Here is a 24845-nt window from a genome sequence, read left to right on the forward strand (position 1 = left end):
GATACTCTTTGTTTATAGGAAATTTAAAAAACTGCATGTTTTATGAACAGTCCAGCATTTTAATCTGAGTTTAGCCTGTTTTGTCCGACCATAATCAGAGATTAAACTGAGCTGATTGTCTTTTTTCATACAGACTGCGAGAAGGCAAACGGGATTTCCCCAAATCCCCCCATAAAAATGATCTTACTCAAAATACGGAGGCCCTAAAGTGCCAATCAAATACCTAATGAATAAAAAAAACAGAAAAGGATGTGAATTTTGGTGCATAAACCCAGCAACACATGATGGTGGCAGAATTACAACACATGTTATTAAATGCAGCAAGATGAACATTAACTATAAGTTACTGCATTAATTTTCCTATTTATTTACTTTGGTGTTTTTCTATTTGACCCCATTCATTTATTTGATTTTCTATTCTAAGTAACAAAACACAATAAATACACAATAAATAATATAATACTTTAAATATCTAGTGGTAGTGTCTGTTCTTATCAGACACATTTCACTGTGTGTTGTACTTGTATGACTTTGCATGTGACAAATAAAGAATCTTGAATCTATATAATATTCCACCTTCCACTTAGTAAAAAAAATTACTTTCTGTTAAAAATATCTTATATATCTTCTCTTTATAATTTTGCTGAACTGAATAAACAAAGGAATAAGTGGTGGAATGAAGAGAAAATATTAATACATAAATAAATAAGTGGTATGGTGTTATTTATGCATTCATATATTTGTTTATATCATTTTTTACTCTTTAACCTAATTTCGTTCATATTCATTTTCCTATCGATTTATTTTTCATACTGCAGTCTGCCCGCACTGAAAAGAATACAGAAGTATAGCGTTTATGCTTGTATTTATTTCTCGTCCTTCTTTCCCCTCTGCTTGTTTCCTCGGTTATTTTTCTGTTTTTCTCACTGACGGGGCGCAGCTTTGATTTGATCCAGTTTATCCCACGTGATGAGAATTTTCTGCCTTTGTTCTGTTTACACTCGCAGAGAAATGAATCATCTTTGTTGTGCACATTCTCCCTCAGCGCCATCTGCGCGGCGTTGACAGCACGCTTTGATGGGTATTTCCATTGTCCAATGGAAGCCGCGGCTCGTGTCGGCGCGGACCCAATGGGCGGGGCGATGTTGTAGGTGGGCGGGGACAGCAGAGAGCACGGATCTGTCAGCGCTGAACTCGGTCAGTCGTCGCTGTATCCGCCGAGCAGCACTGAGGGGCTTCATGTGTGGTTATGACTGAGGATAATGGAGAAAAATGGAAACAGCACGGACTGAGATCACTCACAGAGATTTGGACTGGACGTAGATGCTCCGCGGCCTTTTGATTTCGCCACAGATGTGGGAATTTTCTGGATTACAGTGAAGTTACTGGAATCTTTGTCATCTCGGTTTGAAGAAAGCAATCCAGGCGGCCTGAAATCACTCAGACTCCAGCTGAAGCCCAGCCGCGGTTAGCTGCCTGTTACAAAGCAATATCGTTGTTTTATTCTGTAGAAAGTTATTCAATAAGCTAAACCTGTGCATGGCTAAAATTAGCGCGTTGGTGTCGTTACATGATTACTGTTTTAGCAGTCTGGCATAGCAGCAGCAGGGATAATAGCTAAGCTAGCTAGCGGGGCTGGGGCTAGCCTGTTGTTAGCCGGAAAGCTGCGCTGAAATGACAACAAAAAGACACCCTCCAGGTTTGGGAGTTTGATGTGTCACAAAAAAGATCTGCTTTAAAAATAAGCAACAGCTGCTAGACTTAGTTTAAAGTAAGTGCAGACAGTAATCATATTTTCTTGCAACTACAACAATCATCCCACAGCTGCAGTTACACTTTAAATATGTGCTTTAATCTTTAATCTCGCAAAGAAAAGTCTTTTGTTCTTTTTTTAACATAATTTTAAGTTGTCAGTGCCAGTTTTTCCTCCCTCCCAAAACTATTATTGCTCTTATCTTTAACAATGTTTTACTTTCCACAACCACATTTTTGGCAGCCAAACAGGACATTCCTCTGAGACTGTGACCCCCTTTTTCCTATTTTTTTCTTTGCCTGAAATTAAACTACCTACAGTTTAGAAGACTGTTAACAGGCAAAACAAAGACTCCCAGACCCGCATGCGGGACATTCATGGCATAACAGACTTTGTATCAGGGAATAGCAACGCGTAAGGGTGCTGTTTGGTTTCCCCTTCAGCTTCTTGGAGACTACTCCCTCGACCTCCATGTGAGACAGGATGGGCAGCCAGGGCAGCCCAGTGAAAAGCTACGACTACCTGCTGAAGTTCCTCCTGGTAGGAGACAGCGACGTGGGCAAAGGCGAGATCCTGGACAGCCTGCAGGATGGATCTGCAGAGTCCCCTTACGCTTACAGTAGTGGTGAGTCACTCCCACCTCAGCTGATCGGGCTCCTGCTGGCTCATCACTGAAGTCCTGAACATACAAGCTGCGCACGCCGCCACCGCTGCTGCTGTGGAGAGCGTACAATGACACATTCACATACACAGAACTTCACAACACAGCAGTGAGTCAGGCGGTCATGGATGTGTGTGTGCATTGTTGTTGCACATAGTGGATAAACAATGCTTTCTCTGATGTCAGTGTAAAAACAGGTTATTATTCAGTGAGCGTAGTTCCTCTTCTTATTCCTAAACACCTTCAGCGGCGGCCAACTGTGGGGGGAAAAACAGAGCCGGCCGTGTTTTAGTTTAACAACATCAGCTGTTTTTGAGCTGCTATGGAGGTCAGAAGGTCTCACCTTCAGTGTAGGAGTTCAGTGAGGTGTAACTGAAATAAATGTCTCTCTAATAGATCTCTGATCAACTAACTGCAGCTCCAGAAGTGTGAAACAGACTAAACACGAAAACATTTTTATGACTCATTCATCACCAATAGCATACATGCAAATTCCCGACACAGTGGGGAGCATTTTCAGCTGGAACTTTGCTGCACAGCTTCATCCGATGGCATTAGTAAAATATAACTGAGCAGGTTTCGTGTATAAAATGTATGTATAGAGCATACTGTCAGACGAGTCGGTGGAAGCCAGGAGTCTTTAACCAGAAACTCACAGAATGTAACCTGGGATGAAGTTAAGGTCATGACAGTGGCGCCTGTTATACTCACCTTTTTCATCCTTGTCACTGCCACAAGGCACACTTTGGTGTCATTTTGGCCATTCGTGCACCTTTTATGTTTTGTACCGTTCGACACATGCTTCATGTGGTGAAGACAGGCATGTTTACAAGTGTGGGTTTTTTTTTAAACTGTGACTTTAATCATATTTAATAACAGAAGCACGGATCATGCTGAGGTGGATGTTGCAATAGACGAGACTTTTTTTGGGGGGGAAACTGATTTCTTTGCAACTGGTTTCGACTTCTTCTACGTATAGCAGCAGTGATGTCAAGGTTTTGTCTGAGTGGCAATGATCAAGAGAATAGTGCAGCTAGAGCAGGGCGATATGGCCAAAATTATATATCACGATATATATTTGAAAATTTGTGATAACGATATAACTGACGATATAATTGATGCGAGACAAAATACAACTTTACTAGTGCAAAAAAACATCCATTTATTTTCACCTAAACAAGCAGCTGTTTTTTATGTGCATTAAAGCTATATAAAAATTTAACAGTGCAAATGCAAATTCTTTGCTGACAGTTTAACCAAAAGGCATTTCTAGTAGAAATGTGCTGACATATCCTGAGCATAACCATGTATAATATCCACTGAAGTTAAAAAGAGGAGCTTTGCAACATTAAACTGCAGTGTGCCAAATAAAAAAGTCAAATACGTATTTTTCGGACCATAAGGTGCACGAGATTATAAGACACATTAAGCGAAACAAAGCAGTCAGATAAATCAAACTTTATTCAACTCATTCGTCCTGCTTCCCCCACTTCTGTACCATTGATTCATTAATGCTGTATTCTATCACAGCTGCTCTGTTCCCATGTTGTTGCAGTATATTAATGACTAACCTCGTATTGTGGATGGATTATCTCAGTTGTTCTCCTGACTGAAGTTTGGTCCGTTTACAGCATCCTGCCATGCGATTACATTTGTCTCTAACCATCGGGAACCTTCACGTTAACTTTTATCGAGTGGAAAAAAGTTAGCGTTCATCCTCCAGCTTCAGTTTATGTTATGCTAACATAGCTGTGTTGCTAGCGATCATGTAGCACATCATTGTATACCAGCTAGCCCAACTTCAATAACCCTACAAACGTCACTGCTGTTTAGTTTTCTGTCTTCATTTATGTTGGAAGCGATAGCAGAGCTGTACGTTTAAATTTTTTCAGAAATCTCTCAGTCAGAATATGCTATATCATGTTTAGCTAACTAGCGAAACTAGCGAGCTAACTTCCGCTAACGTCTAACTCCGTTAAATGTAATAAATTCTGTTTTCATGGATGCATGGATGTTAAACTTAATAGTTACACCTGGTAAAGCAGCAACGCTGATCATTTTATTGAAGATGAAAGAATTTAGACCGTTTTTAACTCTCAGTGATGCTGCAGTGTTCATTTGACTTTGGGACCTGAATCAGACGGTGACCGTGCGCGTGCCTGGCTGTTATTTGTAGCCACGCAGACTTTTACCAACTATTCACGTGACCCAACCGGTGGTCTTTAAGAAGTATAGCGGGAAGGAGCGCTCAGCTGTCGGGTCTCCAGCTGTCCGTCTGTAATCAAGGTATTATACTTTTTGTGGACATGGTCAGCTGAGGGCTGAGCAGTCATTCCTGTTATCCTTATTTGAAGAGCGCCACCTGGGGCGTATGCATAGTTGGTGCACTGATCCAATTTATTCTGTTTCCGATGCCAGTGGCTTTGCTTCAGTATCTGCAGACACCAATTCAATACCAGGGTACATTCAGTAAGCTGGTATTTCACAGTCAGAAGAAGAAGAAAATGGGAGTCATGTTTTTGTCATTAGAGTCAACTTGATGTTTATTAATGAAATAAATGATAACAAGTAAAGTGAAAAATGCACTCATCTCAGTGTGAGAGTATCCCTGTTGTTATTTTTGGCCTCATTAGTTTCACTGCTCTGTCTCACTGCGAGTGCACCTCCTCGCACACAGAGTGGAGCAGATGGTGACTGGAGGAGTAAACTAGTACGAATCCAGCTGACGACAGCGTGTTCTGTTAATATAGGTGCTATAAAAGCTTTAAACCACCTTTAAAAAAAAGTGACAAACTTTTACATTTAAAAAATCACGACCATCAAAATGCTTTAAAGCTTCAGATGGAAACGAACATTAATTATGACTAATTACCCGGTGAGAGTGAGTCTGTGTCAGTCTGTTAGCTTCAACTTTTCATTTACCTTCCAGTTCTTTGTTCCTCGCACTAAACCCGCCGTCACTTTAGAAGATAAGGAGGAAGAGAATGAGCCGGCCTGCAAGCAGCAGCGGTGATGCTGTCAAGTGAGCCAGTCCATCATAATAACAACACAATGGAGGGCTGAGCTTGGTCGAGTCCTTGGGGGATTTTTCATTGTTGTGCACTGAAATAAGAAAGGTTTAAGAGCCTCATTTGTCTAACTGATGCACTGAGATGTCTTTTCAGCTTATTTTAATTGTCTTCTCTGCTAAAGCCTGCTGTTATCAGATGGCTGCCATGAAGCATATCTCAGATCAGGGGAAATTATTTGAAATCCTCTTAGAAATTATTAATGCACAGCAGCTGTGCCGCTAACTAGAACTAACGTCAGCCATGTTTTGCTTCTCTTTATCGCCTCAAAGTGAAATCATTTTAAAATGTCGTTAATTACCCGACACGGCTCGAGCCTGCAAAGCAGACTCTGAGACCGTGTTCCAGCAGTCTGATCATCAGGTTAACTCGTCTCGCTGCTTCTGAGGCTCCTAACCGCTGGAACAGCCTCCTCCTTCTGGCTTAAACGCAGTTCTTCCAGCATCACTGGGATATAGTTCAAAGAAATTAGACTAATGACATCCAGAATAAAAAGATTTACTTCATTTATGCCCAGATGTTTGGAAATTCCCAGATCTGGTTTTAATGTGCTCGTCACTGTTGTGACCTTCTGTCTTCTGCTTTGTTTAAACTAGAATAAGTTTAAAAAAAGGTTAAACCCTAATTCCTTATTATTCCTTGTTATCATTCAGTTCATAAGGATTGTTTGTAGAGACCCTCGGCATGAACACATGCATAGATTTGTGAACTCCAGTTACCCTCACCAGAGAAGAAGGTTGAGGTATGGATGAAACGTGGGTTTAAGTGTTCGATCTGTAATCGGTCTGATAATGAAAACAGTCGCCGTCTTCTCGTGCATCGCAGACACGTCTTTGTATCTTCTGTGCCGTTGATGGACGTCTGATTTGTGATCGATAAAGCACACAAACTAATGACAGAGCAGGAAATGTGACAGACCGGTCTATCCAGCTGGCACCCCCAAACCCGACAGCCAGCTAATCACAGCCTGAGGACAGCGTTATCCAATCAAAATCTGTCCTTCTGTCCTGATTTTCCCTTCTGAAATATTCAGGGTCCTCGCAGGCACTCTAGCCTGCCTTTGCCAGAGGGATGGAAATCAATAGCGGCGCTTCCGTCGGCACAAACATCCCCATCGAAGCTGCGATCCACTCTGCACTCCATATTTAATGAAGCTCTTTGAATTCTTTTGATCTTCCTCTCATCAAATGGGGCTGCTTCCTCTTTTACAGACTGTTTAGGAGCTGGCCTGACAGCAGGGCAGCAACAAACATTTCATCTATCATCTGATTGGCTAGCAACAGTCCTGAGTGGATTTTTTGTTGTTTTTGTTTTTTAATGCAAAAACTGCTTCCTTCTCTAAGAAGTTGGTCCGAAACCTCAAAGCTGTTTCCTCTCTGATGGTGGAAACAGTTATGATATATACCAGGGTGGGCGTCTGTTCTTCAGTGCGTGCTGCTGCCGTGGTGGTCCTCCGTGTTAATTAGTTCCCGGTCCTGTAATAGGACGGGCATCGACTGCAGCTGGCGAGGGCAGTCCTGATCTGTAAGATGGAGAGAATCTCCAACTAGCAGGTGGAGAAGTGGTTTATGTGCTGCTACACCGAGCTCCCACTGAGCCAGCAGAGCAGACTCCACCAGCTTCAGTCCACAGTGGACTTTTTTTATTCTCACTGTTGTTGTTTCTGGGAAACTTCTGTTTTTCAAACTGGCTGGAAGTGAAGGGATCAAGTGGAGGAGAGGACCCCCGTCACAGCCAGCGTTTTATCACCTACAGCTGTTGCCGTGAAACATTTAATTTGGCTTAAAGAGGCTGAAGTGTACCCATCTCCAAACACACACACGAACTGAGGGAGGGTCTCCGTGATGCTGCTGAGCGCCAACAGGCAGCTTCGTCCTGTGGCACGATTCCTCGGATGACGGCTGGAGGGAACGGGTCCCTGCTGGCAGATGCAGTATTTATGATCACTCTGTGATGGTGTAAAAAGGAAGAAGGTTCAGGTGAAAGCAGCTGATGAACTGCGCAGCTGGTCCATCAGTGTTTTTCCTGCAGTACGGTCAGTGCTGGTAATGCGATATGTCTGCAGGCGGTTTTCTAAATGACAGATGGAAGTGCGCATTAAACTGAAATACGATGCACCAAACTGCATTTTCATTGTGCTGGACTTGTGAATGAGACAGGAGCAGTCTGTGCAGCATGTTGTGTTTAGTTTCTGGTGGAAAGAGTTTAACCGCGCGGCGCTTTAGATGAGGCGCTCTAATTTGCGACCACGTTGAAGCCTCTTCGACGCGGTCTGAGCAAAAGCTGAAAGCCTGAAGCTTCACACGTCTCTCCCACAAAGTGAGTCCGTTCCCAGAATAGAAGCAGTTTTCAGCTGAGACATTAGAGAAGCTATTGATTATCTGGGATGTCCTGAGTGCGCCCTGGATATGAGGGGAAAGGAAGCGCTCGCTACGAAGCCCTGCACTTGCTCCGATTCAATTAGGCCAGGCTGAGCTCAGCACTTTAGCCCGGCAGCAGCTTGATGTTGCCAGGAAAATTGGAAGATCTTAGTAACGTGGTCCTGCTAACCGCCGGAGGCTGACACAGTAACATTTGATAGAGCTATTGTCTCTTTCATTAGTGTTAATAATGGCTGTGATTCGCTGAGCTTCGCCTTAAAGGGCAGCGAGGAAAAGTGAAACTGTGGGAACGTAACGCAGGACTCGTCTGTGTGAATACTTTTTACATGTTTCTGTGGTGCAGTGAAGAACTTTCATGAGTTTCAAAGAGTTTTACTGAGAAACAGAGTCCTAATTTACAGTGTTCACCCTTCTTATCAGAGCTCCACCCGTTTGTGTGCTTCTGCTTTTTAAAGGCTGAACATAACAAACACAAATAACTTCTTCCAGGACAGGTTTGGTGGCCGTCTCTGAAGTGAGAACTGTCATTATCAAATAAACCTTATAGATCCACAGTCAGGAAAATCCCTGATCCCAGTCCACAGTCTGTGATCAGTCTTTAGTCAGGATTATTTTAAACTGTGACTCATGCAAAGCTAATTAGACTCCAGGATAAAAACACAAAAACCATTTAGTGACACGAGAACCTGTTGAGCGAAAAGATAAACATCTTATCAGAGGTGAGAATCGGATTATTCAGAGGCTCACCTGTGAGGCCTCAGGTGGAAGCAGGCTCGGTGCAAACCTCAGGAACGTGTCCAGACGTGGCGCGGTGGGGCGGCAGGTGTAGCGGTCTGACAGGTTTGTCAGAGCAGAGCTAACGAGCTGTTAGCTGTGTGTGGCGCCACGCCACAGTCCGCCTCCATCACAATGGCTAAACGGTAAACGCGGCGTGTAAAGGCTCGTTACAGGTCACACGCAAAAGTTTGTCACAGCATTTTGTGATGGACGGATGGAGGTGTAACGTAAACTCAGCTGAAGGATCAGGTGAAGCTTTCAGTCCCAACATTAATGGTTTTAATGACTTTTCTGATCCTCTCGGCAGCTCAGCAAAGCGTTAAACTGCCACCTGATTATATTATTATTATAATGACTCATTTAGGAGTTGATATTTTCTGTTATGCAGCTGAAGCCATATGAAATACACTGTTTAGATTTACAATCAGAGCAATGAAAGAGCGGCGTTGTGTTTGTTATCATTCCTAAACATTTTTAAAGAACGTCACGGTCGTCTGCGTCGTGTTTCAAGTGTTCATGGTGATGATGAGTCACTTCCTCCAGCCTCTCTCTGACTGAGTTTTGTACTTGATTGATTTTTATCGTTTTCTGTGCTTCCATCTCCCTAATGCCCATCTCTCGCTCTCTTCTTGTCCAGGTATCGACTACAAAACCACCACTATTCTCCTGGACGGCAGGAGAGTGAAGCTGGAGCTGTGGTAAGGACACGGTTTTATTTTTGTGTTTTTTCTTGCATCCACTCTAAAATCCTGCAGTATGTGTCTGTGGCCTGAAGCCAGAGTTTGGTCACATTAAAGCAGAAATGGGGCATGCCTCTGGTTTAGTGAGGAATGGGAAAAGCTTTTGTTTGGAAAAACAGTTTTATTATCTCTAAGTCTGAACACAGAGTTGGAGGGAATAAAGAGAAGAAGTGAGGCATGTGACTCAGTTACTGTTTATGTAGCACGTTTAAAAGCAACAGATGAGCCAAAGTGAGGGGAGCAAAGGCAGATTAACATTTAAGGGAATTTTTTTAAATTCGTAAAAATGAACAAATAGAAGAAGATTATATTACACAGATTAAGTTTAAACTGGAGTAAAAACAGACTTTAATGATGGGTCTGAAAGTAAAGACTCTAAACTTACAACAGCAGGGACGAGGCCAAAACATCATCTGTACACACTGTGAGTCATCTGTGGCGCTCCACACCATGCAAAGCATCATCACGCCTGTGCAGAGAGGGGGTCAGTAATAAGTGGACTGGATTACAGCCTCTGTGTCAAAGTACTGCAGAACCGTCTTCCTCCTCGCTTTGTTTACAACAGCACAGAAACAGAGAACAGGTGAACGGGCGCTAACGTGAAGCTGTACAATCAAACCAAAGCCAACGAATAGCTAGCAGCCTCCAGGAGAGAGGCAGTTCAGGAGGAAACCAGCTCGTATCAACTCCCGTACAGGTGAAGTCATTTCCTTAGAAGGAGGAAGTAAACAGCACCTCCACCTGCCAGTAGATGTTTCTGAAGATAAAGAGGAATCTCACTGCGATGAAGACAGCTTTTACTGGCATCACGGTCAGATCTGTTTCCCACGCTGAGTTTTTTCTTATCATCTTCCGTGTCTCAGCCCTTTTGTCACGTGCCCGTACTTTCAGCTCACAGCTTTCATAACTGCCGTGATTTTAAAGCTGCGAGGTGCACGTGCACGGTCTCTTTGCACGCTGTCGTGTCGGTGAAGTAATCCTGTATCTGTGGAGTCGCAGCAGATTCACGTATTTGTCTGCAGTGGTAGGCGAGGCCTGTTTGGTGGAAGTAGGGCAAGGAATTCGACTCCTGAGGGAGGAAGACGCCTCGTCTTCTGTGTGAAGAAAGAAGTTTGAAGGCAGCTGCGTGATGCAGGATCTTTATTTTGCTGCCTCAGTCTCGCCTCCTCTCCTCGCTGTTTTACAGTGTCAATATCCCCCTCTTCCTCTTCCTCTCGCTCTTCTTTTTCTTTTTTTTCCTTCATCCTCTGCTTCCTTTTTTTTCTGTGTGGTGACTCGGGCTCCTCTGAGTCTCTGGGTTGGAAAACAGCAGATACTGAAACCTTCTGGGAGTATTATTACCATCAAATCCACGATAAGACCAAAAGGACAACATGAAATAGTTTCACCAGTTTGTTATTCTGAGCCACGAGGCTCCATGTTGTCCATTGTTTACATGTCCCCTCATTAGTTTACTGTGACTCAAACCCACAGACGCCGTCCTGGTGCCACGAATGCTCACCGGAGCACCAGACGTGGATTAATCTGCTGCTGAAAATAGTCCCCAACAAGCACAGGGACTATTTTCATTGGGAAAACCATCAGCATGCAGCTGTTTTATAAACATTTGGGATTTTTTAGAAGCACTTCAGTAAGGATGCGGTTCGTGAAGTTGGAGGTGTGCAGGCGTAAAGAAGCCAGAACATGTTTGTCTTTTCTGCTACGCTGCACAACAGATGATCCTCTCAGACGGCAGCGCGTGGAGATGGACGATGCTGCTTGGAAAAGCGGAGCAGCTGCTTTTTAAACCTGAAAAAAGAGATTTTATTCTCCTTCCATGTGGCAATCCGGTTTGCATAAATCTGTCCCTCATGAGTCCTCTGCTGTGTACAGCTCTCTGTGACACTGAGGCTGAGCTCACGTCTGACCTGCAGAGTATCTGAATAAATAAGTTACTGTGTTGGAGAATAAACCAGGCAGAACTATAAAGTGATTCTGATTTTGAGCCAAACCCACAGCCTGCACTGATTATATGTCATTTAAACTGCCTTGAGTCTATTGTTGTCTTGTGCCCACGGCTCAGACGTCCTTAGATTTACCATATTTTAAGTCTGCATGCAGTCGTAGGAATGTGCCGTCCTGCTGCCGCTCGCTGTAGTAGGAGCTACCTCACAGACACTTTTCACACAGTGGTGGGTTGGAAATGCAACGTGTGAGAGACAGTGAACTTCACAGGTTTAGATGCAAACAAAGACCCAGTCTGACCACAGACACTGAAGCCCCCACCATCATCGTCATTACCATCTTGCTGTCTTTTATTTATATATTGAACCCATGTTTATTAGAGGTGGGAATCACCATACATCCCACGATACGATATTATCACAATACTTAACTCACGATACGATATTATTGCAATTTTTAAAAATATTTTGCGATATTCAGATTCTGTACATAAAGGTAAACTTTATCAATATTCATTTTCTCTAATATCAAAGTCTCACACTCAGTCTTTCTCTCATTTCAGTTTGATTGTTGACAAACTGAACGGTTTGTATTACAGTCTAGTCCAACTTAACTGAATCAACCATCTGGTACAATTATAGCTATTCTGAACTCTGCAGTTTATGAAAACTATGCAGCCCCTTCAGCAACTGAAGAATTTGAAAGTAAATTAAAACAAAATATAATTTTACATTAAATAAAAAAGTTTGAAACTTAATTAAAATAAAACATGTCTTAAATTAAAATAAGTAAACTGTCATGTTTATTAAACACATTTGGACAGTGAAGGAATGTCAGGATTCTTGCTCAGAAAAAGGATCAACATGCTCTGAAGTCAGAGCACAAAAACCTTTTTGTAACAAAATATCGATTTCTGCTGTCCCTGTATCCATACATTATTAGCAAACAAAATATCACCATGCTACACAGTATCCATTTTTCCCCCACCCCTAATGTTTGGATGACAGGGAGCCGTAAATGCACTGATAGTTTTATTATGCTTTTCTACTTTTACTGCTTCTGCACTACAAGCTCTCACACACCTTAATGCAGCACTTCCTTCCCTGCTTGCTGCTCCCAGCCTGTTCTGTGTCACTCACACTTCAAATCGGTGCATCAGGAGCAATTTAGGATTGATCGTCTTGCCCGGAGACGCGTCTGTACGAGGACTGAGAGAGCTGGAGGTCGGAGCTGACCTTCCTGCCGACATCGGCTCGTTGAGCAGTCTGTTAGCACAGTACAGCCGTGTTGTTTGTTAGATAATGAGTATAGTTTAACCAGGTGGATTCATCCCCAGTGTAGTTGTTATTGAAGCGTTAAATCTGCTTCTGATTTCCAGCTGAAGTTTGGGAGCTGTTTTATAATGCGTCCCTGTGGAAGTTTTGTTGGGCACGCTCTGGGGTTTGTGTCATAACAGTAACTCCTTTCTAACATCAGGTGAAAGAGGAGAAAAATGTCGGCGCATCGATGTATAACTCGTGCTTGTGGAGGGGAAGGGTCTGGGCGTGAAACAATGGGAAAGACATTTTTTCCCCAGAGTAATCTCCAGGCAGAGAACTTGGAGTGGATGTCATCACCCTGGAATGCAGAGTGAAGGGAAAACTCGAATCTTCACAAAACTTAAAGTGCAATTGTGAAAAAGCCTGAGAGATATCCAAACACCCGTTCCCTCAGAGCTCTGTGAGCCACTTAAACTTTGGTGCTCTCAGAAGTATTTTACCAGGAAACCATCAAAGTGGGCGGGGCCTTTCACTCTTTAAGATGGTTTCAAAATCACTTCAGTGGTGGGAAAAAGTGCCGTTGTTTACTCCTTTTATAAAAAATACTTAAAGTAGGGCTGCTCAATTAATCGAATTTTAATCTGGATTACGATCTGGGCTTTCAACGATCATTAAAAATGACTGAGCCGATTATTAGCCCCTCCCTCGTGCTTTACTCTCGCGCTGCTCCGTGTGGCAAATCGAGCGCACCTCTCTGCATTTCGATCACGCGTCACAACAATTAAGAGCAGCGGTCTCCAACCTTTTTTGCGCCACGGACCGGTTTATGCCCGACAATATTTTCATGGACCGGCCTTTAAGGTGTCGCGGATAAATACAACAATATAAAACTAGTACCGGTACCGAAAAAAAGAAGATTTATTCATAACACACGTGAAAAGACCCAGGAAAACCGAGTAAACGATAAAAACGATAACAAAATAACGCTGAAAACCGATAAAAACCCTGAAAACTATACATTTCACACCTGAGCCTCAACTCTCGCGGCCCGGTACCAAACAACTCACGGCCCGGTACCGGTCCGAGGCCCGGGGGTTGGGGACCGCTGATTAAGAGGACCCGAGGGAAGCTCGGAAAGCTCAGCAGAAGTTATTTGGAGAGGAGAGTGACTGCTGTTGGTTGAAAAGAGGTAAAAAAAACTTGGTGTGGAAACATTATGGGTTCATGAGTCAGACGTGGATCAAGTAGACACAGTGTGTAAACTCTGCTACAGTGTCGTAGCTGCACCACAGAGCAACACTGCAAAGTTCACTAAACATAGATGTTTACATTTTTCATTTATTTCTTATATTGCAAACATTTGCACTGTTATCAGTATTTGCACTATTTTATATTATTTTTTGACAATCTTTAAAGTCATTATTCAACACATTGTTATTGTTAAATAAATATCGTCAAATAATCGAGATCTCAATTTCAGTGAAAATAATCGTGATTATCATTTTTGCCATAATCGAGCAGACCTAACTTAAAGCGACTCACTACCAAAGACCAAAGCACTCTTATCTTTGATCAAGTTGCACATTTTGATATAAATTTGTGGCATTTGCGACAGATCATGGAGGGTTTGGGTCAGAGCGCGAGCAGGCTGAAAGTGTTGTCGATAGATGGATGACGGGGATTGAGTTGCATGTTTTTGCCTCAGTTCGGAGGACCATCGCTGGCTCTGCTGAATCTGAAACCCCCAAAAAGAAGTCTGCTCAGATTTCCGTCCTGTTGGCTGAAGCCTGCTGCTTTCGTGCCGTTTACCTCGAAAGCAGAAGAAGGATTTATCTGCTTGCAGCTGCACAGACCTGACTGTTTAATGTGCTGCCTTTCCTCAGGGACACCTCGGGACAGGGGAGGTTCTGCACCATCTTTCGCTCGTACTCCCGCGGAGCTCAGGTGAGGAGCAAACAGCTGCATTCATTTAAATGCTGCTGGAGTTTGCACGCTGACATCGTTTGTCTCGCTTCAGGGGATCCTGCTGGTGTATGACATCACCAACAGGTGGTCCTTCGACGGCATCGACAGGTGGATCAGAGAGATCGATGAGGTGAGCGTTTGAGAGTTTGGCTTTGTTTCTAATGAATCCAGTCTGACCATGTGACCCACATTAGCATAAAGAGTTTGCACACACTTTGAGCCTGGTTTCTTTTCTACATCATGTCCTGCTGTGTTTAACATTTTTATTTAGTTTTAATTTATGCTCTTACTTTGATTTCAGATGTAAACAGGTGAGTTATAAAAACATTCTCCTCCTGTACTGTTGTTATGAAGGAGAAATTATCTGTAGAGACAAAAGCGTTTCTGTGTCAGGCTGTAAACATGTTTATTTCTGTCGGGAGTCTCTGGGGACGACTAACTGCTGGAGCCTCTGCTGGACGTTAGAGGAACTGCAGCTTTTCTTGGACTCAAAACGAGTCCTTTATAGAGATTCCTATAAACAAGCCGTAACACAAACCAGTGAACAAAAATAATATATGAACATCTAAACGTATATTCAGGCAAATCTGGTGCAACATTTGTTGCAGAAAATTGGCGATCAAATATTTGAATGTAATCAGTTTACAGCCAGCAAACTGTCATCAGTTTTCATCTGTTTATGTTTCGCCTTGCAGAGATTCTTGAGTCGACTATCTCGTTTTTATTTCTGTCCTTAAAAGCGTTTGATTCTGTGGAGGTGGAGCAGGAAAGGCCAAACGGGAACACACATTCCAAAGGCCAAAAATACCAACACACACACACACAGACAAAGAGGACATCCTCTTTGTTTCCGAATCATCAGGAAGGACACACACATACAAAGGCTGTATTAAGTAACTCACTGCTTACTCATATATGTTTTCTCAGCATTGAAGTTAAAGTGTAAGATTAAACTAATCTAAGATAATCCCTGCAAGATGAAAGATAAAATATAATGCTGCAGGAACAAAAGAGGAAAGAAAAAACTGTAACACAGCAAAGTGTGCAGGGATGATTATGCAGGAGGTCCCTGATAGACGTTCAGCTTTAAAAAGAAGTTTAAAATATTCAGATTTTCTGAAAGTCTGCAGTGCATCTAATGCAAGTCCTGAAATCCCCAAATCTGTGATGCCTACAGCTACCAGAGTAGTTACAATAACATTGTAGACCAATCAGCTCCTGTGCTGTGTGGATTTGCAACTTCTGGGTAGAGGTGGGAATCACCATACATCCCACGATACGATATTATCACAATACCTAACGCACGATACGATATTATTGCATTTTTTAAAAATATTTTGCGATATTCAGATTCTGTACATAAAGGTAAACTTTATCAATATTCATTTTCTCTAATATCAAAGTCTCACACTCAGTCTTTCTCTCATTTCAGTTTTATTGTTGACAAACTGAACGGTTTGTATTACAGTCTAGTCCAACTTAACTGAATCAACCATCTGGTACAATTATAGCTATTCTGAACTATGCAGTTTATGAAAACTATGCAGCCCCTTCAGCAACTGAAGAATTTGAAAGTAAATTAAAACAAAATATAATTTTACATTAAATAAAAAAGTTTTAAACTTAATTAAAATAAAACATGTCTTAAATTAAAATAAGTAAACTGTCATGTTTATTAAACACATTTGGACAGTGAAGGAATGTCAGGATTCTTGCTCAGAAAAAGGATCAACATGCTCTGAAGTCAGAGCACAAAAACCTTTTTGTAACAAAATATTGATTTCTGCTGTCCCTGTATCCATACATTATTAGCAAACAAAATATCACCATACTACACAGTATCCATTTTTCCCCACCCCTACTTCTGGGTATGAAAAACAAAAACTAGCTTCTATTCTGGCTCAGTCAGTCAGCATTTCCTGAAGCTTTAAATGCTTCTATACATAAATCAGTACATATTAAAGACAGGAAATACTTTTAACAGTTCATTTGAGGGCCGTTTGAGTCTTATTGGCACCAAAAAGCTCCGGGTCTAATGAAAAGTCACAGCCTTTAACTTCTGGCCGTGACCACATTCTTGCACAACAGATGCTGCCACATAATCAAACAGTCTAAACATGTTTTTTCTGAATCCTCTGCTGTGTTTCTGTCTCCTTACAACAGTTTTGTCATTGCATCTCATTTTTCCTTTTTTAAAAACTGATCTCAGATTAGACGTAATAATAACTCACATTTCTGTCCTTCTTCTCCTGTTGATTAATGAGAACCGTTCTGGTCAAATAACCTCATCTATGAAATTTAAATCCTGCTGCTGTGACTGCTGTGAGGATTTACTAAATTGCACACATCATGATTTGCACAGCCAGCAGAAAATCTGTGAATTACATTCAGCCGCGAGACGAGACACGATCAGCCTGCGAGGATGAATCCGATGCATCTGTCACTAAATGTGGTTAAATGTGGGTGACTGTGGCTCAGGGGGTTGGGAAGCGTATCTGTAACCGGAAGGTTGCCGGTTTGATCCCTGAGCTCTCTGTCCTGGTCGTTGTGTCCTTGGGCAAGACACTTCACCTACCGCCTACTGGTGTTGGCCAGAGGGGTGATATGGCAGCCTCGCTTCTGTCAGTCTGCCCCAGGGCAGCTGTGGCTACAACTGTAGCTGCCTCCACCAGTGTGTCAATGTGAGAGTGAATGAATAGTGGAACTGTAAAGCGCTTTGGGTGCCTTGAAAAGCGCTTTATAAATCCAATCCATTATTATTATTATTATTAAAGAGCGGAGAAAAGTCCCAGAAGGTTTCAATTTGATTGTATTTGCAACGATAGGGAAAAATGAGATAATCTCACAACAAAGAGTCCTTCTAAGATGGTTATCACTCCTGAGTCAGTTTGATTGTAAAATTTTCAAGCATAATGTTTTGAGCTGTCCAGCTGAACCAATCACCTTCTTCTTCTTCTTCTCTGTAGTAGTGTTCTTTATTTTAACAGGTCAGTTTTGAGATCTAATTTTAAGGGACACCGACACTTAAGAAAAGAATGTGCAAAAGGGGAAAGACAAATACATGTTCTAGTGTTTTTGTTGCTCACTTATAGGTTTGCAAAGTATTTAAATCCAGTTTTCAGTGTGAGTAAAACGTTAGAAGTGTCCTGTGACCACACAGTGTTATTATATTTAAACGCAACAGCAGGGGCTCAGATGTAAGATGAAGTTAGTCTTATAAATAAACATCATGCAGTGCTGCTAAGCAGGACCATCTGGCTTCTTCATATACAGTACAGTAATAATATCACCATCAGAGAAATTTGTAGGTTGCAAATTTATCGTGCGGGATCATTGGAAGAGCCAGTGGCATATGAGACGGTGTTTCTAATAGTGGAAAACACCCAAAGATGATGGCGACAGGATGTGCCAAACATGAATACAAACATCATCGCCACAATCGAGTCCAGATAAATTTTAGATTGTGGAATGATCTTACAACCTCAAAAAAGGGGAAAAAGATGTATTTCTTTAGCAAAATCCAATTTTAATCTTCAGTTTTCTTGGTAGGTGTTTCACATGAGTCAGTCTGGTATCGACTCTGAGTCCGACGTCTTTACACCAATCAAATTTTACATTTTAATACCATGAAGGGTTTGAGTATAGACCAAATTATGTTTTTTAGTGACCTCACCAATAACATGTGATTAGTTTTATCGTAGTTCAGAACACATTTACATTTGCTGAATTATTTCTTTAATGTTGCAGCAGGCTGTAGTTTTGCAGTCATCAGGATAAGGGAAGATCCAGTGGTATATAACGTAGTGTCATCTGCGTAAAAATGTGCATTAGTTTTTGAGTCAAAGATGTAATATAGTAAATAAAAGAGGGCCAAGAATACTTCCCTGTGGAACACCTGTACTAATGACATCCATCCAGAGTCTGAAATAGTTACAGAAGTTTTATTTACGTGAATAGCTGAGTACTTTTAAATAATACGGTAAATAAAAGAGGACCAAGAATAGGTCCCTGTGGAACACCTGTACTAATGCCAAAGGTAGATGACGTCATTGGAGGTTGTCGGAGTGAGAAAAGTGAACAGAAACTCTGAGAAGAAACAGATCAGTGGTGACGGTCACTGCAGTCATGTTTCATTCAGTTTGCAGAACAGACTGGGATGAATTAGAGATGTATGCGCTGCATGCTGATGTCTTGTGCTTAACTTGCAAAACCCCCTTTTTACTTTCAGGGACTTAAAGTTGCAAAAAGCACCAATAATCCAATTCAAACATCATCTCACAGCAGTTGGTAACTTGTCTTTTTCTTCTCCCAGCATGCCCCAGGCGTGCCTCGGATCCTCGTGGGTAACCGTTTACATCTGGCTTTCAAGCGGCAAGTTCCCACCGAGCAGGCGAGGGCGTACGCCGAGAAGAATGGCATGACCTTCTTTGAAGTGAGCCCGCTGTGCAACTTCAACGTCATCGAGTCGTTCACAGAGTTGTCGCGCATCGTCCTCATGAGGCACGGCATGGAGAAGTTCTGGAGGCCCAACCGAGGTGGGTGGATGTGGAGCTGGGGTCGTCAAAGTGAGGAAAGATGGGTTGTTAAACTGCACTCTGCTGGGTTTTCACGACCGCCGAGAGCAAGAGAAATGAGTCTGTGAAGCACTGTGGAGCCCATCAGCAGACGGATGTCATATCGCCACACAAGCTCTCTCAAACTAATTAATTTGAGCTCATTCCTGTCATCGCTCTGTCTCCTTCGTGTGTAATTACAGTATAAAGCAGTGGGAAGTGATGTCCTGCACGTCCTTTGAGACTTTATAGAGAAGAGTCGGGCTCAGTGTGCTGGAACTCTTTCAGACTGAGCTTCCTCCTGTGTGTCAGAGAAGCAGCTCGAGCTGTCTGAGCTGTGCTCCTCCAAGCAGCTTCATCTCCTGATTTTTTTCCTTTCTTTATTATCAGCTCTATTCAGAGGAATGTTCTGTTCCTGTCAGGTTAAAGCAGATGGAGTCACAGCATCACTAAGCTTACAGCAGCTCCTGTAACCTCAGCAAACTGCTGCTATGAGGAAGACAGACAAGAGTCACTCAAGTCCTTCACATAGAAATCAGTTCTCAGTTTATTTGAGGCAATAAGAGTCGAAAGAGGTTTAATTTCTTTAGTTTTGTTACAATCTGTTCATAAATTGGTAATAAAAAGCATTTATCTGAAACCTGACATTAACATTTGTCCCTTAACGGATGTTTGACGGTAACCTCGTCTCTGTCCCCTCCCTCTCTGCAGTCTTCAGCCTGCAGGACCTCTGCTGCAGAGCCATCGTGTCCTGCACGCCGGTCCACCTCATCGATAAGCTCCCGCTGCCCGTCGCAATCAAGTCCCACCTCAAGTCCTTCTCCATGGCCAACGGAATGAACGCCGTCATGATGCACGGACGCTCCTACTCGCTGGCCAACCCAGCCGGCGGCTCCAAAGGCAACAGCCTGAAGCGCTCCAAGTCTATCCGTCCGCCGCAGAGCCCGCCGCAGAACTGCACCCGCAGCAACTGTAAGATCTCCTAACAAGCGCCGCTCCCCGGATCGCAGCTCGGAGCGGGCGTGGGATCAGAGACAGATGTGCAGGGTGTCGTTAGCTGGAGGAAATCCCTGAACCCGAAGAGCAGGAACGATGGATAAAGGGATGCATGAGCGCTACCTCCCACCTACACGAGGTCATGTTTCAAGTGTTTAATGTTCTTTGGGGGAGGGGGAGGGCTTCGAATGGTGCCTCAGGAAATTTAGAGAGTGACTACAAACGTTTTGATCTTATTTACACTAAAACAAGAGGAAAAGACTCCAGAAACTCCTCCCTGCTGGAGAGGCTACTACATGAACAGAGATCCCTCGTTACTCTACATGATGCACGCCGCTCAGTGACCGTGCATCGCCGCAGCCTTCACTTTCACACCTTTCCTGTTTCCTTTTTCTGTCCACACCTCCGTTATTTTTTGTTCTGACTGATAAGCTAACCATCAAAACACTAGAAAAGATCAGTCGCTTTTTGTCAGCACACGTGTTTTAAAGTGATTTTATATTATAAATCACAGAGATTTAGAGGCCCCACCCCCAAAAAACCCCTGGAGGACCCGGCCCGAGCCGAGTCCAGACTTGTTAGTGTGCCTTGAGCCCAAGTGAACGAGCATGCAGCAGATAGATCCCTAAAAGCACAACAGTAACCATGAATTAGAAAATCCTTCATCGTCTGATCTTCTGATCGACTCCATTTGTCGCTTAAATGCAGCCAAATGTGATGAATTATACTGAGGACTTTATTTTAAACACGCTTTTATATCCATTTTTTTTAAGGAAAATGTGTTTGTTGTTCGATATTTCACATGTGACAGTCAGCCAATCAAATGTACAAACACAAGCTGAACTCTTCAGGGTGGAAATGTGCTTGGGACTATTTTCAGTGGAGGAGTGATCCACATTTGGTGTTCTAGTGTGGAGTGTGGTTACGTGTCAGTGGTGCATCTGTTTTCTTTTTCACCCGAGAGCTTCAGCGACTTGATTTCTCCCCCCCCCCCCCCCCCCCCCCACTCCTTCCTGTCATCACGCTTTTCAGATTTCACGCCTCACCTGTCGTGTCACACTTTTCTAACTCAGCAGAGTCTCGTCTGCGCTCACCTGCTGCTTCTCTGACAACGCGCCGCCGATCCAGACTCGCCTTGAAGCGATGCTCCACCCAAACTCTCTGAATGAGCGCGTTGGTAACGGAGCAGCGACGCTGCTGCAGTCCATTAATCCACGTGTTGGTTTCACTGAAAACATCGACGTACGATAACTTCAGCAACATTATACATGTGTCTCCTCACACACGCTTGGAGTTTAAAACCGATTCGTTTGCATTTTTTAACAGAGCTTCAACATCTTTTTAAGTCCTGGAAGTTTCACATGGATATCTGTCAGCTGTGAGGGATCAGAAAATGCAGAATAACTGCAAATTTGGACCCTTTCCCATATAATTAGAGGGCCTGTAACTCTGAAGATATTCATGTGTGATGGTCAAATTTTGCTTGGCTTCATTAAATAAACTAAAGTTATTGAACATAAAAAATTCAGCTGATTCTGAGAGACCCAGAGACGAGGGACCGGGTGATTTCTTTCATTAAATAATGCTGCTTTTCTGGGTTTTTTATTGCATTTAAACAGATTATTTGTGGTTTTTCGCTCTTTTATGACTCAATCGTCAGCCGAAGCTCTAAATTGAGCACAAAGAACATAAAGCAGTTCATTAGATTGTTAGCAGAAGTGAAGCAAATATATGGCTGCAGTGTCACAGCTGATCACTGATTAATAAAACCCAAATCACACTAACTTTGCTGAAAGATGTTCCAGCTGTCGTTGAATTTCTCTGATTTTCACTGCAAAAAGTTCAAATTGAATTAACTTAAAGTCAAAGAAGACAAAGAAAACCGGCCAATCGTGCAGATTTGAAAACTGCAAACTGTTAATTAGGAGCCAGAAGTAGCACAGAGGAAATCTCCACGGTGTTTTTGTGCTCAGATGTGAACGCGTGGGCAGAGCGCCTCAGCACGCAGCTTTTCTTTGGCCTGAAATACAGTTTGAAGTTTTCCACGTGCACACGGTTTCCCAGCACGCCGCTGAAGCATCGGCGTGCTGTTTCCGATTAAAATGATCATGTCTGTCTGCTGCAGTGAAGCTGAAACGGTCCTGAAGCTCTGCTGCGACATAATTGGCTCACATGATTCTGTTTTGGTTGCTGATTGGTGATTTTGGTGGATCGGCGATCACTCGGGCTTCGCTGAGTGTCGCGCCCGCTCTTTGTGTAACATGTTTGGTTTTATTTTCACCGTTTTCTCGAGTTTAGCACAGCTGCTGCTCTTCATTGGGTGGCGAGTTCTTTAACCCCCACAGTCCCCTCAGCTGTTAGCTGCGCTCCTGTGACTCTGCTGCACCTGCAGGCGTCCCGCACGTCTGTCTGCTGAGGCGTTTCCATACGTTTGTTTCAGCTTCAGTCTTTGCCTGAGCTCTCGTGGGGAGGCAGCGACGCCCGAGACTTTCTGAAGCTGTTGATGATGTGACAGTTGAAGTTCTGATGAGGGCAAAACAGGAAACCAGTCACAGCGGCTGGTCAGGCTCGTGTTGAAGTGGAAACTTTCCAGTATTGATAGTAAACAGTGACCCGTGTTTATCGGAGCGCTCTGATGTCACTCGCTGTCTTTCATAACCAACTCTCAGAGCAAAATGTCTCACAGACCAGAACATTAATCGGGAGATAATATAAAAAGTCTTTCTCTCAGTGGAAGCATAAATAGTTTCACTTCATTTCAGGATGCTTAACTTCCTTTTTTATGCTGTTTGCAATTTTTATTCTGTGATTTTCATCACATTTCAGAGAAAATCAATAATGTGCGACCAAAATCAGTTTTCCGCCCACTCAGAGTCTCAATTTGAAGATAAAATCTCGCCTTCATTTCCGTCACAACCATCAGCTCCTGTCACAAGTGACAGAAACTACATTAGTTAATAATTTAGACCCAGAAAGAGTCGGAGTTAGAAGACGACCGCGGTGGTGTGGCCGCGTATCCCACACGTGACAGTTGGGATAACTCTTTAACTTTGCACGGCGTCATTAAATAAACCATTCAGCAGAAATCAGCTGACTCTGAGGGGGTCAGGGGTCAGGTGGGAGCGAGGACTGAAGCACAGACGTGTGTTCAGGATGTCTGCGGCTGGTTTTCCTGATGTTTGAAATAAAAACAGCAGACTGCGTTTAAACGTGAGCTCTTGATAATTGAATTAAGCTGCGACCACGAGGATGGAATTAAATGACCGTCCGCCTCGTGTTTGTCCATGTTCCCGCCCTGCTCGTTCTGTCGGCGCGGCATCGGCCTCCGCGTAGAAACGAGCCGGAACACGTGAAGTCTTCCGAGTCGCTGCGTTTCAAACTCCTCCGACTGGATCTCCCACGGGAACCAAAGCAGCAGGTCTTCTTCTCTCTCTGCCTCTGATCTGCACCGCCGCCTCCGCACGCTGTCCCATGATTCATAGCTGCTGAATAATAGATGCTCCTTTCATAGATCTCTGAAGAGCTTCATCTCCGTCTCTTTCTTCCTCTCTGCTCGCTGCGTGGTTTGTTTCCTCCTCAGTTTCTGCTTCTGCCTTCTTTTCCTTCGCCTTAAAATCCTGCAGATCGTTTTTTCTCTGCGCTTCGTTCCAGGTTTTGTGGCGGTCGGTGGGAGCGCCCTCTCCATCCGCTCGGTTTTGTTTTGTCTCCTTTCTCACCTTTAATGATGCCCGCCACTGAGTCAGATTATTCCTCCACCACACACATTAGCCAGCTGCACCCTCAGGACCAGCTAATGTTCTCTAAGAATAGCCAAACCATGAGATTAGTCTTGTTTACGGTGGTTTAATGTTCACTGATCTCAGCACAGTAAACAGCATCTGTGCTCAGCCTCTCACTGAAAGTGTTTTAGTGCAAAGCTTCTAAAAATAGAAGCTCGATCGGGCTGAATGCTGTTCGTCTAAAATAACGCACAAGTCACCTGAAAGGTCGAATAAAGAAGATTCTGAGTTTAAGTTCTCGATAAGCTGCAGAGATACGAGTCGCTGATTTACAGCTGACCTGTTCAGCTCGTTTCCAGCTCCCTCAGAGCAGCTTTGCATGATTAACCCTTCTTTATCTGAAACCGAGCCTCTGTGCAGCCCCTCAGCCTGAAACAGAGTAATTTAGCTCCTCCCCGTTTAAACCAGCTTTCTTCTGATTGGCTACCACGTGCAATCAGATGGTCTGAGATACAATATTAGTCATGTCCACTCTCTGTGACATCATTTTACCAACTTTAATGTGAATTAAGACGATTCATTTTAAATGTTTTTGTGTTTTCACTCCTAAAAATGTCGACATACCCCTCATTTCATGCAGGATTGTAAACTACACTTAAAGCACTCTGCATGTTTCTGTTATGATGCCAGACTTCTATATTAAACATGTCTATTGGTTCTAATAATGAGGCAACAATATGTAAATGTAGCCCCGTTAAGCCAAAGCTCAGCCTGTTTTTGCTCTGATTAAGGTTTAGAGAAGCAGATTTCTTCATCCCGTCCTTTCTGCAGACAGCACAGCTCACAGATACTTAAAACTGCCCCTCAGCAGTCGTCCAGACTTTAGCCAGTCAGAAGAAGGTTCAGGAAGGTGGGTGCCTTTAAGCAACGGGAGGAAAGTCAGCTTGTTTGACAGAAAGGCCGGGCGGCGATAAATAAGGTCATTCCTGATCTGCAAGTCATGCGGCGCTGCTCTGATCGAGTCCCAGG

At 43.2% G+C, this 24845-nt stretch overlaps 1 protein-coding gene across 1 annotated transcript; it reads left to right on the forward strand.

Moving 5' to 3' along the window:
* Nucleotides 1–1188: 1188 nt before the first annotated feature.
* rab40c (RAB40c, member RAS oncogene family) lies at nt 1189–24203 on the forward strand. Its single transcript, XM_006801918.3, has 7 exons — nt 1189–1467; nt 2197–2378; nt 9278–9338; nt 14467–14527; nt 14601–14678; nt 18861–19083; nt 19813–24203. The coding sequence occupies exons 2-7, from the start codon at nt 2237–2239 to the stop codon at nt 20085–20087; spliced, it is 840 nt and encodes a 279-aa protein (XP_006801981.1). The 5' UTR covers nt 1189–1467; nt 2197–2236; the 3' UTR covers nt 20088–24203.
* Nucleotides 24204–24845: the final 642 nt, after the last annotated feature.

The sequence above is a fragment of the Neolamprologus brichardi genome, chromosome 4 (genome assembly GCF_056152115.1).
Source record: "Neolamprologus brichardi isolate AB-2024 chromosome 4, ASM5615211v1, whole genome shotgun sequence".
NCBI lineage: Eukaryota > Metazoa > Chordata > Actinopteri > Cichliformes > Cichlidae > Neolamprologus > Neolamprologus brichardi.

Bases quoted from the DNA above. Each gene is read 5' to 3' on its own strand.
- rab40c (XM_006801918.3), top strand. From the start codon at position 2,237: ATGGGCAGCCAGGGCAGCCCAGTGAAAAGCTACGACTACCTGCTGAAG. The intron at 9,339-14,466 runs GTAAGGACACGG...GCCTTTCCTCAG, and splicing joins AGAGTGAAGCTGGAGCTGTG to GGACACCTCGGGACAGGGGA. The intron at 19,084-19,812 runs GTGGGTGGATGT...CCCTCTCTGCAG, and splicing joins GTTCTGGAGGCCCAACCGAG to TCTTCAGCCTGCAGGACCTC.